Below are 16,801 nucleotides of genomic sequence, written 5' to 3' on the forward strand. Positions count from 1 at the left end.
CCCTGTATACTCTTAAAATTATTGAAAATGTCAAAGAACTTTTTCTTATATGGGTTATATCTATTGACTGACAAAATAATAATGATAAAAAATAAAGACTGATAAAATTTCAAAATGTTTATTAATTCTCCCATGATAATAATAATGAGCCATTGTGTGTTAACATTAACACAAATAAGATATTTCTCTGAAAAATGTTTTCCAAAACAAAGAATAGCGAAAATATCGTTTTGTGTATTTTTGCAAATTTATTTAATGTCTGGCTTAATAGAAAGTAGCTGGATTCTACTTTTGCATTCAATCTCTTGTGATATGTTTTGGCAAAGTATTTGAAAAAAACCTCCAGTTTCTTATATATATTTGATGTTGGAAAAGGGAGGAATATTTTAATAAATAACTAGCATCTTAGTGTTATTATGAAAAAATCTGTTTATTTCTTAAATCCCCTGAAAGAGTTTCAGGGTCACTTGGGGGTTCATGAGAATTAGAAAAATGTAAATTAAAACAACTCTGAGGTACCACCTCATACCTATTAAATTGAGTGATATGACAGAAAAAGAAAATGATAAATGTTGGAGAGGATGTTGGAAGATTGGAACACTGATGCATTACTGGTGGAATTTTGAACTGATCCAACCATTCTGGAGAGCAATTTGGAACTATGCCCAAAGAACAATTAAACTGGTATATCCTTTGATCTATCAATATCATCAATCTACATCTCAAAGAGATCATAAAAAAGGGGATAGGACCCACATGTACAAAAATGTTTGTAGTAGCTCTCTTTATAGCAAAGAATTGAAAATTGAAAGGATACTCATCAATTAGGGAATGACTGAAAATTTGTGCTATATGAATGTAATGGAATTTTATTTGTCTATAAGAAATGATGAGCAGGTGGTTTTTAGAGGGAAAAAATTCAGCATATGAACTACTGCTGAATGAAGTGAGCAAATCCAGGAGAACATTGTACACAATAACAGCAACTTTGTGTAAATGAGCAACTATGGAGTCTGAATGCAGGTCAAAGCATAGTATTTTCACTTTTTGTTGTTTTTCCTTTTTCTTGGTTTTTCCCTTTTGTTCTGATTTTTCTTTCACAATATGATGAATGTGGAAATGTGTCTAACATGATTGTACATATAGAGCCTGTAGGAGATTAATTGCCATTTGGGGGAAGGGATGGAGGGGAAAAAATGGAAATCAAAACATTATAAAAGTAAATGTTGAAAACTAATAAATTCCAAAAAATAGAAAGAATCCCTGATTTAGATGAACTCTAAGGTCTCTTCAAATTTTATGATAATCCAAGCTGTCTGAATGTGAATTCAACCATTCAATTTAAGAACTTACTAAATAGTTACTATGTATAGGTCACTCTTATAGAGATACTAACAGCAGCAGCATCAAACATAAGACAGCCCTTGCACTCCATATTCTAAAACTCCAAGAAAACACACAATCCTTGTCAGAACTGAAAATTTTTTTCAAAGATTTACTCTTGTGCTCATCAAGACTTAATTGCCTTAATTCTCATACACAGGAGAGTTAGTCCAGTATCTGGCAACAGACATGTAAAACCAAAAACCATTGAGTGAAGGAAGGAGGGTGGTTCTATCATTAAGCATTATCTACTATCATTGCCTATCATCCCTCATTAATCATCACTCACTATTACCTACTCTTACTGTTGGACAACAGTCAACAGCTTGGTGGTGTATTGGATAAAGCAATGGACTTGGAGTCAGAAAGGCTTGAATTCAAATCTGGCCTCAGATATTTACTAGGCAAGTCACTCAACCTCTGTCTTGGTTTCCTTGTTGGCAAAATTGGGATAGCAATAGCATCTACCCCTGAGGATTGTTATGAAGAGCAAAAGCACTTTGCAAACATTAAAGCACTGTATAAATTCTAGTCAGCTATTTGCAAGCCTATATTAAGCACTTACTATTTGCCAAGGACTTTGCTAAGAGATAAAGACAAAATTAAATAAAGAGATAAAGGCAAAGTCACTATTACCCACCATCCTTGCATTTGTAACCACTGTTTACTATCAATGAATATCACCCACTATATCCACTATTATCGATCATTTTCTCTAACTACACCAAGTAACAATTTTTCATCATTGCTGTCATCATTGGTGTTTATTGCTAGCCATCATTACCCATCTTACCCACTATTGCTGACTATTATTTGCCATCATTATCACCACCCACCATCATTCAGTATCATTGCCCATTGTTCTTCATCATTATACTTTGCCCACCATTACTGCCAGCACCAGTGATTATTGCCATCCATCACTACCCCATCACCAAACATCACTGACAATTGTTCAACTCTTTCCAGGTTAGGAGACTTAGGAAACAAGTATCTTTCAGAAGAAAGAACCCTTCATTTTCTCCATCCTATTCCACCTCCTCTCCTTTTCTTAGAGCCTCATGAGAGCCTATTTCTTTCTTTTCTTTAACCTTTGATGGCACAATTAGACTAGACATTTCCTTGTCACATGGGTCCTGGGCTCTCTTATGAGATTATGAAGTCTGAGTGGGCTCAGGGCCAGATAGCATCAGGGAAAATCTGAAAGCTGCCCTTCCTTCCCAAGATAGGTCCCCTGGAATGGCCACTATCTTGTCTTCTCTCATTTGTAGGCTAGTGTTGGGAGGGGAAGTCCCCCATTTTTTTCTCTTTGAGCAGACAGTCTGTGCTTTCCAGAGAGGCCAGTTAATGGCCTGATTCCTTTTGGAGAGTGGGAAAAGAATTTAATTATGTTTATAAAGGACATAAAGTATTTTTCCTGCAAAAATGTGCATTATTTAAAGTCCATTCCATAACAAATTAGAGGCTTAGACCCAGGGGGTGTGGCTGGAGAGAGAGAATCAGAGACAGAGCCCTAGCCAGAATTCAAATTAGAAGTGAGATATGGCAGACAGAAAACCTGATGTGATAGTCTCCTTTACTATCTGTTGAGATCTAAGAGTCATCACTATGATGGGTCCTTTCACTAATATGAGCTCACAGCTCCATATCTATGTCGATATATACATACATGCATACATATGTTATATATTCATATATACACACCTATATATTTGTGTGTATACACACACATGTATAAAATTTATAAGTGACCATGGCAAAAAAAAAAAAAAAGTGATCAATCCAAGCTGCCCTGAGGAGGAAGTCTCTCCACTCTGAAACTGGCTGGTTCTTGGACTGCAGACACAGTTTATTGATGGGCTCTTTCTTGATCAACAGAAACTGACAGCACTTTGTGACTTTGGTCAAATATCTTCTCTTTCATCTTTAAAATAAGGAGTATTGGAAAAGTGATTTTTAAAGTACAATTGATCCATCAGTGACTGGTCATTTGTTAATATATGGAAGAATGGCAGCTCAGTCTTTCTGAAGCTTACCAAATCTTCACAGCTATTTTTCTGGGCCCTATTGCAGACCAAAAGGGCCAGAAAAATTAGTCTCCATCCTTCCATCTCCAATTCTCCCTCAACTTGTCCTTCCCTCCCTGGATTGGTTCATGTCCTTGTAGTCTGCAATCCCCTGGAGTTCAGAGTACTACAGACTGAATCCTCAACCCATGCAAGCCTTGCATACCCAAGGCCTAAGGTCCTCTCAATACTTAGGATAGGGGTAGGAATGCAAAGAAAGCCACTGGCAGCGTGGAAGGATAGATACAAATGTGGGTGGCAAGACAGACAACTGAGGGGCCAGATGGAGTCTCTGGAGGTTGGAGGGAACTGGAAAGAGATATCTTAATTCAACTCAAAAATTTATTGGCTCATTGTGTTCAATGAACTATGTTGGACATGGAGAAGGATATACAAAGATGAATAAAACATAATTCTTCTCCCCATGGAGCTCACAATCTAGTAGGCGGATATGATATATACCCAGATAGCAATGTGATCTAATACAAATCAAAACAAGCCCAGTACATCAAAAAGGTACAATGTGCTTTGTGATGACTGAAAAGGGAGGTAATTATTGACTGAGAAAATGAGGGAGGCTTCTGGGATGAAGTTGCATTTAAGTTGAGCTTTGAAGTAAGATGACAACAGGCTGAGATAATGTTGGAGAAGGGAAGGAGACTTAGGAAACATTGTGAGCCAAGGCACAGGGATGGGAAAGTATGAGACCCGTACAGTAATTGAGTCTAGTTGGAGTGTACTTTACATGCTGGAGAATAGTGGAAGGTAAACATGGAAGGGTTGAGTGACATCAAATGGTGGAGGCAGTTTGAATGCCAAACCAGATGGGCTATAGGAGGCCAATGAAGGTTATTGAACAGAGTGACATGATCAAAGCAGTGCCTAAGATATAATACCCTCATAATCTGCCGGACCTTGTGTTCACCATAGACCTGGCCTCCTTCTTGTCTTGCCATGGGCCTATATGCAGGTTGAGCTTTTCCCAGAACTAATGGGACTTTATCCTGGACTTCTGGGAGGCAATGGGGATAACTTCACTACAATATTTGCCTTTTTCCTTAAGTGATTGGGGGGAGAAAGAGGGATTAACAGGGATCTAAGCCCCTAGACAGTCTACCAAGAACCCTATTCTGATGAAAATGGGAATGAGTCTGCACCAGGCTCTGGAGAAGAATTCCGCCCCCCCCCCTGGAAATCAGACCCCGTAATAACCATCCTGCTCTGAGTGTACCCTCACAAAGATGTCACATTGAGCTTTCCAAAAAGACTCCCATCTAATGTAGATCAAATAACTTTCTCCTCCACTCCGTTAAAAAACCTTTCCTCATCCATCTGAATTAATGGCTGTAATAGAACGTTAGCTACATAGTTAAGGGACCCCAATTGTGGCTCAACTACCTCGAACTTTCTGACCTCAACCCTTCCAATCTGTAAAATGGGGACGTCCCTACTTTACCGGGCTGTTGTGCTTTGAACAATGCTATGCAAATGTAACAGGTTATCATCGCTCTTATCAGAGGCAGCGCAATGCCCTGCTTAGTTAGAATCCTGGACGGTGGGCAAGTCACTTCCCCTCTGAGCTTCGGTTTCTTAATCTGTCAAACAAGAATAATACATCCCAGTTTTCCCATTGCAACCGGGCGAGGTTGAGATTTGAACGAAGCCGTGTCTCCTAAGCCCCGGGTGTTGCCATAGCTCAGTGAACGGTCCACTTACCTTCGCAGGATTCCTCCCGCTCCTGGAAGCCCGCGCTGCAGCTGCACCTGCCCACCGGCACGAGCCACTCCCCATCGGCACTGCAGTGCATCCGAGGGGGAGGGCGCCCGGGCTCCCCCTCCGAATGGGCCACGCACGTGCCGGTGACCTCCACCAGCGAGGAGAAAGCAGCCTCTGCCACGGTGTCTGGGAAGGCTGCCAGGTTCTGCACTGTGGCCAGGCACTGCTTGTAATACACCCGCACGGAGACCAAGGCCACGCAGGCGCCCACGTCTTGGAAGGCCAGGTGAAAGCCGTCCCTGCTCAGTGGCCCAATCTCCCTCACCTCCACGTTCAGCTTCATCTTCCGCTCTCCCAGATCCCCCTGAGTGAAGCTCTCATCCGCTGCGATGGTAGCTACCTTGCGCTGGCGACTCTCGCTCAGGCTTCCACCTAGCCCAGCCCCGCCATTTCCCTCCCCCTCTACTCCAGCCCCAGCCTCCGCCTCCGCCTCGGTATAGTAGAGGTTGAAGGTCTCCTTGCAAGATCCTGCCACCCCTGGGATACTGCTACAGTCCCGAAGTGTGAACTTGAGCTCGATGAAAATCCGCTGCCCACCGCGCCGCCCAATCCAACCTGTCTGCAGCCAGTTGTTCTGATTGGGTTCCAGGACGTTGCACACCTGGTAGGTTCGGATTGGTCGGTCGTTCTCATCCACTCCACTGATTTCCTCCCACTGCAGAAAGCGGCAGGGGGGAGAGGGGAAGATCAGTAACCAGCAAGAGAAGAAAGCTTCTGTCTTAGACAGAGTGGTCTGTAATGCCATAGACAGAACCCTGGATTTGGAGTTAGAAAATCTGAGTTCAAATTCTGACTCCCCACTCTCTAGCTTTGTGATCTTGGATAAATCACTTCACTTCCCAGAGTCAAGTCTAACAAGAACTGTAGGTAGCATTTACAAAGCACCTACTAGGTGTCAGGCACTTTATAAATTTTATTTCATTTGATCCTTCCAATAATTTTGAAATGTAGGTGCTATTATCCCCATATTACATCTGAAGAAACTGAACAAGGCTAGCTGACTTGGATATTGGAATTTGAACTTGGTCTTTTGGGGGGATGTGTGTGAGGTAATTGGGTTTAAATGACTTGCCCAAAGTTACACAATTAGTAAGTGTTAGAGTCCAAATTTGAACTCAGGTCCTCCTAACTTCAGAGCTGGTGCTCTATCCATTGCACCATCCAGCTCTCTCTGAACTTGGTCTTGAAGGGTACACTAGATGATCTCTAAGGTTTATTCCAACATTAACATTCTGGTTTTATGAATGGAGCCTTAATTCTGCCTTTCACATGCAGTATAGCCTTGGTCAAGTGCATTTCCCTCTAGTTCTGTTATATAAAATGAGGGTCTTCAGTTGGGCAATATTTAAAGTTCCTTCAAATTCTGAACCCTATGAACTTCTAACAAACTTTTCCTTTCTTGTCCTCAATTTCACAATCTGTAAAATTAAGGGATTAGATTAGACTAGTGTGGTCTAAAACACTCCAGACCTTTCAGGGCTTTCTCCAGAAGATCATTGCCATGTTATCCATAGGCTAAGGCCAAGGCTGCCCCACAAAAGGACTTGGGTCCAAATCTTACCATCCAAATATGTATGATTTGTGATATCTTCAGCACAGGGAACTCCTAGTGTGTAAACTCTCTCTACCAAAACCATATACCCATAAGCATCTAATAGGATTATCTGACATTCATAGAAGTTAATGAATAGATTGCTAGATTTGGAGGTAGAAAAACTTCCTTTCTTAGACACTAGCTTAGTGATGTCAAGGAAGTCACTTGACTTCTCCTATCTGCAGTTTCTTCATTTGGAAAATGAAGATGATAATAGCTATTACCTCACAATGTTACTATGAGAGATAAAAAAAGAATTTATGTAAAATGATTTGGAAAAAATCTTAAAAGTAATATGTTAATATGGGGCATTATTATTAAGTGACTTGTCCAGAATCTCACACATCAAAAATTTCAGAGTCAGAATTTGAATCCATTGTTCCCTGATTCCAAGTCTACTCTTGCTTCCTTCATAGAACTGTTATGAGCACTAAATAGGAAAATGATACAACTTTAAATACTATAGATATGTGAGCTATTTTATTATTACTATTGACAGAGGCAGTATGTCCTAATGACTAGTGTTGAGATAGAAGCTTGTCTTTGACACTTGGTGAATCTGTGATCCTGGGAGCTCTCTGTGTCTTACAGAGATATCAGTGATTCTCTGTTAATTGACAGAAACTGGGCAATGGAAAGGACATTGACTCAATCGACCAACAAATATTTCTGATGGCCCATTTTGGGCAGGGCACTGTCCAGCACCAATATCTATGAAGAAACCATATTTTACAGGGTCAGAATATACTAGCTTAGGCAGGGACCTTAGCCATTATATAATTAGCTCCTTTATTTTACACATGAGGAAAGCAAGGTTAAGAGAGGGAGAAGTGACTTGATCAAGATTTCTCTGGTAGACCTAGATCCAATCTAGATCCTTTGTTTCCAAATCTGGTACCCTTTTCACTAAACCATGATGCCCAATGGTGATAGCAGCCACTAAAGTCTAAGCAAGCTGGGATTGTTGATAATTTCTGCTGTTGAAGTGAGCAGTAAAAGAAATGATCCAATAATCATATCTCTGTCTTTGATACACACTGTAAGAACTTCCACTTTAGATTTGCCTGTATAATGATTTTTCATTCAGCTTCATATTAAATAAATCTACATGCCATGAGTATACAGCAAAAGATGATGATTTATCCTGATGAAACATATTGGATAGTGGGATAGGAGAGCATGGTAGTAAATAGTTGCTATGGTGAATCATTTTACAAGTGGGGAAACTGAGGTAAAATAGAGCAGTTTTATTTGTCCTCAGATTGCACCCAACAGTTGGCTATAGAAACCAGATATCAGTGACTTTCCTACTGAAGCCCTTAATCTAAACTTTTCTCCTTGTCAATCTAGGGTCTTCCTCCCCATTCCTATCGGGACACTGACAGATAATCAGACATCTGTAGAGCAGGTGGCTGAGACCAGATTCCTGGTGACCAAACTCTGCACCTGAGCTGCAGTAATAGCAGCTGCACTGCAGTACAAATCTCACATCAACTGGGCCCTGGAAACTCAGAACTTAAGTCCAGAATCCTGTTGTCTAGAATTCAGGGGCCACCATCAAACTGTCTGGATGAAATGTGTTCTTCAGAGGAATGGGAAAGGAAAGAAAGCAAGACAGATATAATCAGTTACTCCCAAAGAAGAGCAGCTGGCTTCTTGGACTGGCTAATTAAATAGAGGTGCTGAGATTCCCATTTGGTTACATGTAACCTTAATCTAGAAAGAGAAAGACTGCAGTTCAGAACTACCTAGGGATCTATCACTAAAGAGGACTCTGGCTGATGCCTATGTAGAGGTGGAAGGACTAACCACTCCCATTTCCACCCTTACCACTCAAGGAGCAGGAAAGAGAAGGAAAGACTCACCCCATTACTGGGCAGTGCAGTCCAGCCTAGCTCAGCTTGGGATTCCTTGGAATCAAGAAGGACAACTAGAAAGAGGGAGTGAGACAAGTTAGTGCCATGGAAGGGGTGCAGATGTTCCAAACAACATGAAGGTCTGCAAGAGAATAAATCAAAGGGAATGATGAACGGGCTCCTTCTATATCCCTAGGTTCCTGAGGAGAAAGGCCTATGGCTGGAGTGAGGAATGAACAATTTCAGTCTCTGTGTAGAGATTTTAAGCTTACTGTTGCCTATAAAGGATCAAAAACCCTTAGGAGTCTTTTGGGATAACTCTGACTACTCAGATTATATCAACTTTGTAAACCAGAAGAATATTATAGGAACTGATTACACCAGAGTCCCATAGGCCATCTGACCTAATCTCTGCTTTAAGTTTAACTAGACATGGTAGAAAAGGAGTCTCTTTATAGGGAGATAGATGCTAAATCCCCCTGTATGGAAGGAAATGTCCAGGTGAATAGAGCCCAGCCACCTCCCCAGAAATATTCCCAACCTCTGCCATTGCTCCCTTCCTCATCTGGCATTTCAGTGGTAGGGGGAGGGGTTTGGATCATGATATTTAATATTGTAAGTTCTCTGGGACTTCTTTGAATACAATTCTATCTCCTTACATATGAAGTACTGGAGAAGTAGAGAGAGTGACATAGGTAAAGAAGGACACATAGGTAGTAGGGGAGCTGGGATTTGAATCCACTTTTTTTTTTTTTTTTTTTTTTTTTTTAGTCAAAATAAACCCTTAAATGAGTTTCCAAGTTATCTCTCTGCCAGTACAAACTCAGACTATCTCCTCATCTAAATCCCCGTATAGGGGAAGGATTAAGCCTTCTCTACATTTTCTCTAAATATCTTTTCTCACGTCTTTCATGTAAGCTTAGAGAAGAAGGGAAATGGTTTTGAACTCCAGAGGGGAGCCCCTTTAAACACCTGATGGCTTTTCCCTGGGGAAGGTATGGGGACACTGATTAGCCTCTCTTTTAATAAGGCAGGAGATCAGAAGTCGCCAGAGTTACTTTTCCAGAGAGCTCCCCTAGGTTAGTCAGCTAGAGCTAAGGGTGGAGAGCGGCCCCCAGAACAGTCTTAGCTTCCAGACGTATGTCTCGGCCCAGCTACAGCCAACAGAGGGAGGAGCCCAGTCTCTGGGTCCGCCCAATTCTGACCAGAGAGGTGGCTAAGGCTGGCAGCACCATGGACAGCGACTCGGGCTCCTGCTTGTCTGTCTCGGTTTTTTTGGCCTCTCCCGTGGATCTCATTTCTCTCGTCCGGTCTTCCTTTCTCTCGTCTTCCCATCCACATAGCCCCTTACTCTTTTTGAGATTTACCCACCGTGTTTATCTCTTCCTCGCCCCCTATATCCCTCTCAAAGGTCTCCCTTATACATCCCGCAATATCTCCTTCTGTCAGACATCTTTCCGGTCTTTTGGAAGTTCTCTTTAGTCTCCGGGACCCCCAGTATTCCGCTCCCTCTGCAGTTCTTGGACATCGCCCCGAGACTCGGAAGCCCCCTGTAGTCTGCCAGACACTCCTCCCCCAGTCTCTAGGAACCTCTTTCCTCCAAGTACCACAAAATGCCCCGCCCCCCAATACCCTCCCCACCCCCCACCCCTTAGCCCTATCATCCTGTGGCTTCATCCCTTTTTGGTCTCTCGGACTAACCCCCTCCCTTCAGTCTCTCTACCTTCCTTCTTTGGCCCGATCTACGCACACCCCCCCGATTTCCCTAGCTTCTTCTGACTCTCTGGCTCCTCAGGCTCCAGACCCTCCAGCTCTCGGGCCCTGGCTCCGCGACCCTGACCGCTGGCCCTGCAGCTCTCCAACCCTCTGGCTCCAGATCCTGGACTCACCCTCCTCGGCGGTGCCAGGCCGGCTGGGCCCCAGAAACAGCAAGAGGAAGAGCAGCCGCAAGCAGATAAGCAGGCGCTGGGGGCTCGGGCTAGCGCCAGTCTCCATGGTCCAGCTGACTGAGATGTCAGTGCGGCCGCCTGGACCCCAGCTCCAGCCCTGATCCTGGCTTCAGCCCCTGGCCCAGCCCCGGCCGTAGCCCTAGCCCCAGTCCTGGCCCCCGCCCCACGGAGCCGCGCTCCGGACCCCGGCCCAGGCTGGGGGCGGGGACGCATCTGAGACCGTCACCTGCCAGGACCAAACAGCAAACGCAGTCCGAGAAACTTAACCAATCTACATCTAAGGAAGGCGGGGCTTCTTCTCTGGGAGGCGGAGCTTTGTAGGAAATGAGGCGGGGCCAGGGCCGCGGGAGGGGGGAAGGGTGGCTCACCAATCCCTGTGGAGCAGTAGGCGCAGGGGGCGTGGTCCCACGAACCGAAGATCTGCACGTGTTCACGCGTGGGAGAATCGCCTCTTAGGGACCCGAGAGCCCCTGAATGCGCAGGGTGGGGCACCCGGTAAAGCCCGTGGGCTGAGGAAGGAAAGATGGGGCATCTACAGAGAAGGAGGACTACCTACCCTTGTACCCCAGAATGGAGAGTAGAAGGAGACTTAGCTCTCCCGCCCTAAGGGAAACTGCTCTGGCAGGGACCCAGATTCGGGTGCATCTCCGCAAGTGCGGAGTGCCCGAGACCCCGGGGCAAAACTTTCACCGTCTCAGGGCTAGGGACCTCGCCTCTCGAGGATGTCCTTTAGAAGGGGAGTGGAGAGTCTCGGGAGGCTCTGGTTTTTCCCAGAGTGGCTTTTCTTGTATTCAGGTGTAGACTGGGGATTTGCAATGTGACTGGTGACTAGTGGTCTATTTGGACCCGACCCACTGGGGCTCTGAGCCTCTTCTCTAACTCGATGGACGCCGCCAAGCCTTTCATGGTGGGGGAGGTGGGTGGAAGGTAGAGACCATATTTGGCTTTTTCATAGGCCTTCGCGTCACAGCTCCACCTGGGAGGACACAGGGGCTGCAGAATCTGTGGAGAATCCGTCTTCTCTCTAATTCTTATTCTCCACCCTCTCCTTTCTCTTACCAGCTTCAGTTCCTACCCCTCTCAGCCTAAAGGGGATCCAGGAGCCCTGTTATTAGCTAAGTCCTTTCGAGGGAGGGAGGACTAGCAGGCCTGGCTGGCCGGTGTGTGTGTATTTATTTGGTGGTGGGAGCATGACATTATTTATATCTTTTCTCTGTGCAGTTAAGCAGAGAAACCGAGAGAGGGAGAGGGGGAGAGGGAGAGGGAGAGGGGAGAGAGGGGGGGAGGGAAAGAGAGAGAGGGGGGGAGAGAGAGAGAGAGAGAGAGAGAGAGAGAGAGAGAGAGAGAGAGAGAGCTAGAGAGAGAGCTAGAGAGAGAGAGAGAGAGAGAGAGAGAGAGAGAGAGAGAGAGAGAGAGAGAGAGAGAGAGAAATATCAGCCCTTGACCTTGAGTGAAGGTTGTCTATGTGGTCAGGATCAACCCTGTGTGAGTGTGTGTGTGTGTGTGTGTGTGTGTGTGTGTGTGTGTGTGTAAGATGTGTAGGGGAAAGGATGGGGATTTTGGACAGGATGAGCTTGAAACCATTTCTCTCCCCATCCAAGGCCACAGGAGTCCTAATTACAGGATGCAGAAGAGACAGTGTGTGTGCCTGTAAATGTGTTTGTGTGAAACGTCTGCAGAGCCAGGATATACGCTGGGCAAAGTTTGAAAATTGCGCCCCCTGTTTGTGACTGTCTTCTGGAGCCTTCACCCTGAGGTAGACATTGCAAAATTAGATCCTGCCTAATTAGAAAACCGTGTGTAGGGAGGGTTTTCTAGATTTAAACCCCACTATTTTTTAAATCTTCATTTAAAAAAGAATCCACATTATAAAAACAAAAGATAATAATTCTTTAAAGAAAACAGGTTATAGTTGTGTAGTCAATACAGAATTCTGCACTTCTATGGGCTTTTTTCTGTATTTGGAAGATGACAATATACTATAGGCCTTATCTATCTCCATATAGCAACAATGGAAATCAACTGAGTTAATATATATGATGCTCTGTAAAAGACAAATTATTATAAAATATTTTTTCAAAAGAACAGGTCAAAATAATGTCTCTTCACAAATGGTAGTACCAAATTATTAAAGTATAAGTCCTTTCTATTGAAAAAAGGGACAAACCTGATAAATAGGACGTGGCTTGGTGGCAATCCAGTCTTTAAGGCAGTTTTGTTCAAGTGTTTTAGAGGATATGTTGTGTAGAGCAAATATTTGTTGGTATGTATAATCTGTCTCAAAGCAAAATGTATTAAAACATTCTTAAAAAAAAAAGTATCCCTCAGAAAGGGACCCACATGTGCAAAAATGTTTATAGCAGCCTTTTTTGTAGTGTCAAGAAACGAAACTGAGTGGATACCCATCAGTTGGAGATTGATTGAATAAGTTATGGTATATTAATGTTATGGAATATTATTGTTCTGTAAGAAACAATAATCAAGATTATTTCAGAGAGCCTTGGAGAGATTTACACGAACTGATGCTAAGTGAAATGAGCAGAACCAGGAAATCATTGTACACAGTAACAACACGATTATAGAGTGATCAATTCTGATGGACATGGTTCTTCAACAATGAGATGATTCAGACCAGTTCCAATGGTCTTGTGATGAAGAGAGGCATCTGTATCCAGGGAGAGGACTGTGGGAACTGACTGTGCTTCACAGCACAGCATTTTCACTCTTTTTGTTGTTGTTTGCTTGCATCTTATTTTCTTTCTCATTTCTTCTGGTTTGATATTATTTTTCTTGTGCAGCAAGATAATTGTATAAATATGTATGCATATATTGAATTTAACATATACTTCTACCATGTTTAATATATTGGACTACTTTCCATCTAGGGGAAGTGGGGGGGAAAGGGAGGGAAATTGGAACACAGGTTTTACAAGAATTAATGTCGAAGAATTATCCATGCATATGTTTTGAAAAATAAAAAGCTTTAATTTAAAAAAGCACCCCTTATTGTGACCTGACAAGCTTCCTATTTTAGTCAATCCTAGTGCACATTCTACATATTTGTGTCTATTCTGTAGGAATAGAAATGGAACCTGCAACTTATGTGGGAAGTTCATTTACTAAGATAAGCACCTTCTCTGCAATTTATAGTCACAGAGAATTGCCTAGAACATTTAGAAGTTAAATGACTTGCCTAGGATCACACAGCCAGTATAGTATGTATCAAGGAGAGGGAGGGACTGTAATCAGGTCCTGCTGCCTCCCAGGCCAATTAGGCTATGACAGCATCTTCTTATTCATATCTTATTTTATTTATCAAATATTGACTTAACCCTCACTATGAGATTAAGAAGTCAGGGAGGGACCATCTGGTGGATTTTGCCTTCAAGGAATTTAGAATCTAATAGTAACTTATTGATGTGATGTTTTTATGGAGAAATAAGTGGATCTACTATGTACTAGTAGATGTATATGACAGTTTTCTCATAAAGCTGTGCCCCTGTGTGCAGGGATTGGGGAGTAAGAAAAAAAGAGGGAATTGTTTCCTTATGGGCAGAACTAATTTTCTCAATCTCCCAAAGGAAGCTCTAGGCAGAGACAGATACAGAGAAGTTCTTTTTTTTTTTTTTTTTAAAGTTTAGGGACCTTCAGACCAGTAAGCCAAATGGAAATCATGAAGGATGTCTGACTCAGAATTGGAAGAGGGCCTAGGAAAAAGGAATGGAGTTGTTTCTTAAACTGCTACAATTTGGAAGGTAAATGGAAAAGAAGAGGGTAATATTGGACAAAGGCAGGAGTTATGGGAACAGGTCTGCCCTGCAGACATCTTTTAGTTTGCTGGAGATTGTCTGAGACTCCCAAGCTTCCTTCCAGGCTCCCTCTTCCATATCTTCATACCTCCATGGAAGGCTCCACACTCCCATTTCCCATCCCCATTTCATTTAGCCTTAGGGAAATTGTGGAGGGAGTCTTTTAGCTGGCTTCTAGTAGGGACTTAATCAGTGTCTGCCAAATTTAATACCTCAGGAGGCCCCTCCAACAATTATATTCGCCAAAATAGCCCATTCCTAATCCCACAGAGCTCCTATTCTCTTCACTCCAACTCTGTTACCTTAGCAGATCCCCTCCTCCGCCTTCCCAAACACCAGCGGAAGCCCCACACTGCACCTCTGGCAATTTGACTGCAGTTCACAAAGTGATCCTTCCCAGGAGCCCCCCAACCAGTCTTGCTGCCTCTAGGCCCAAGCAGAATTGTCATGGGAGGGATCCTGGAGGGTTCTTCTGTCAGGGACAAGGTACTAAACCAGGTAAGAATTTAGAATTTAAGGGTTCACAGCCCAATCTCCAGAGCTGACACCTGAGGAGAGAAGAAAGATTTCCAGGGATTCGACTTTCTCAGAAAAATTCAAGGAGGAAAAAAAAAAAATTGTGAATGGGCTGAGAGGGGAGAAACGCAGGTGTATGTAGATATATGCAGATATATGCAAATTGGGCGTAGCAGCGCTAGAGCTCCGGTGCTAATGAGCTATCACAGATCAAGCAGGAGCAGCCCTAGGGCCAGACTCTGGAGCAAAACCCAAGCAAATTAAAGGGGACAGAGTTAGGTCAGAACGCAAGTCTACGAGGCCAAGCAGGTATTATCCGGGTAATTCAAGTAGCCAAACCTACTTTGGGCCTAACAGTCACCTTCCCGAGAAGAAAAAGCTCTGTCCAAGTGCGGTTCGCTGCGGAACTAAACCTATAGTCTTGCAGGGTCCCACCTGCGGCCGCAGTCTAAGCGACAGGAAGGAATCCGGCCCCTCGGCAGCGAGGGACGGCCCTCTGGCCGCCCGGGGCCCGGCGCCCGCAGATCACTGTCCCAGAGGTCCGGAGGTCTCTTCCCGGCCCCGCCCCCGGCACCCACCGTTTCTCCAGTGGCGGACCGGACACGGGCCTTTTCCGAATGTCCACGCTGTCCCCAAGTCGCCTACTGGGACGGAGGTGTGTGCGTGCGCGAGGGTGGGTGTGGATGAGGCGGGGGAAGGGCTGGGGGGGGGGGGGTCGAAGACCTCAGTGGCCTTGACAGGAGGGGATCTGGTCATGGCGGCCGTTTCCCGACCCCCAACCCCTACTGCAGTCTCCCCGCACATCCTTGGAAAAGAGACGAGGGGATGAGCAGGAATGGGAGAGCCAGAGTGACAGATTCAGCGACTGGAACGTGCTTCAGCTTTCTGGAAGACAGCGCCTCTCTGCCGCCGCTGCCCCGCCCCCTGTCTGTCTGCCTCTCTCTCCTCTCTTCTGATCCCCCAGTCTTCATCCTGCTCTGCTCTCACTTTCTTCTCCCTCTTCTGCTGTGCTTCTTTCCTTCCTTCTCTTCCTCTCCTTAATCTGAATCTCCTTATCTTCTCTCTTTCTCCTTCTGTCTCCTTGTTTCTCTCTTCCTCCGTCTCCCTCTCTCTTCTCCTCCCAGTCTGTGAGTCTTTCTTCCTGCTTATCTCTATCAGCCTTCTGTCAGTCTGTCCACGTCTCCTTTAAAAGTTATTGAAAACTAACCCTGTCTGGGTACAAGAGAAATTGATTTCCCACTCCTTTCTCCAGCTCCTCGGGGCAGAAAGTAAATCCGGATGAGCCCCGACACTGAAGGTCAGCCTCTCGGTGGAGCAGGCTTGCTGAGATGTCATGCAGATAATACAGAGCTGATCCCGGGCAGAAGGGGAGGAGGGGTAAGAACTGGAGGCCGCCCTTAAAGGCATCTTTCTTCCCCTGCCCAGGGGCCCTGACTCATGCAGTCCAGCAGAATTTCTGTCTCTTTCCTTCCACTTCCCAGAGTTCTAACAGCAATGGTGGGAAGGGGGATTTAAAATTTTTTTCTAAACCAACAAAAAAAAATCCTCAAAAGTGCCCAGAGAGAAACTTTCCCTATTTTTTTTTTTTTTTACATAGAGAAATATAAACCATTTGACTTAACTGATCTTATTTTTAAAAACTGGATTTTTCTCTTTTGTTTTTACAACACCTTCATTTTTGAAATATATAATTCCCTCCCTAGAAATCCATTCCTTCTAACAAAATTTAAAAACAGAGAGGCAAAAAATTAACCCATTAACCAAAGCTGATGATATATGCAACACTATGTATCTAGTCCACTACCCCTGTAAAGAAGGGAAAGAAGTGCATTTTTTCATTCCTTTTTTTCCC

At 44.1% G+C, this 16,801-nt stretch overlaps 1 protein-coding gene across 1 annotated transcript in view; it reads right to left on the reverse strand.

The window, feature by feature from the left end:
- The window catches only part of EPHA10 (EPH receptor A10), a 38,360-nt gene extending 27,576 nt beyond the window's left edge, over positions 1 to 10,784 (reverse strand). Inside the window, exons 1-3 of the mRNA XM_074305192.1 lie at positions 10,565 to 10,784; positions 8,685 to 8,749; positions 5,166 to 5,880 (exon numbers count right to left, since the gene is read on the reverse strand). Coding sequence (XP_074161293.1) covers positions 5,166 to 5,880; positions 8,685 to 8,749; positions 10,565 to 10,670 — 886 coding nt within the window. The 5' untranslated portion in view covers positions 10,671 to 10,784. The remainder of the gene's footprint in view (positions 1 to 5,165; positions 5,881 to 8,684; positions 8,750 to 10,564) is intronic.
- Positions 10,785 to 16,801: the final 6,017 nt, after the last annotated feature.

The sequence above is a fragment of the Sminthopsis crassicaudata genome, chromosome 3, assembly GCF_048593235.1.
Source record: "Sminthopsis crassicaudata isolate SCR6 chromosome 3, ASM4859323v1, whole genome shotgun sequence".
Classification (NCBI taxonomy): Eukaryota; Metazoa; Chordata; class Mammalia; order Dasyuromorphia; family Dasyuridae; genus Sminthopsis; species Sminthopsis crassicaudata.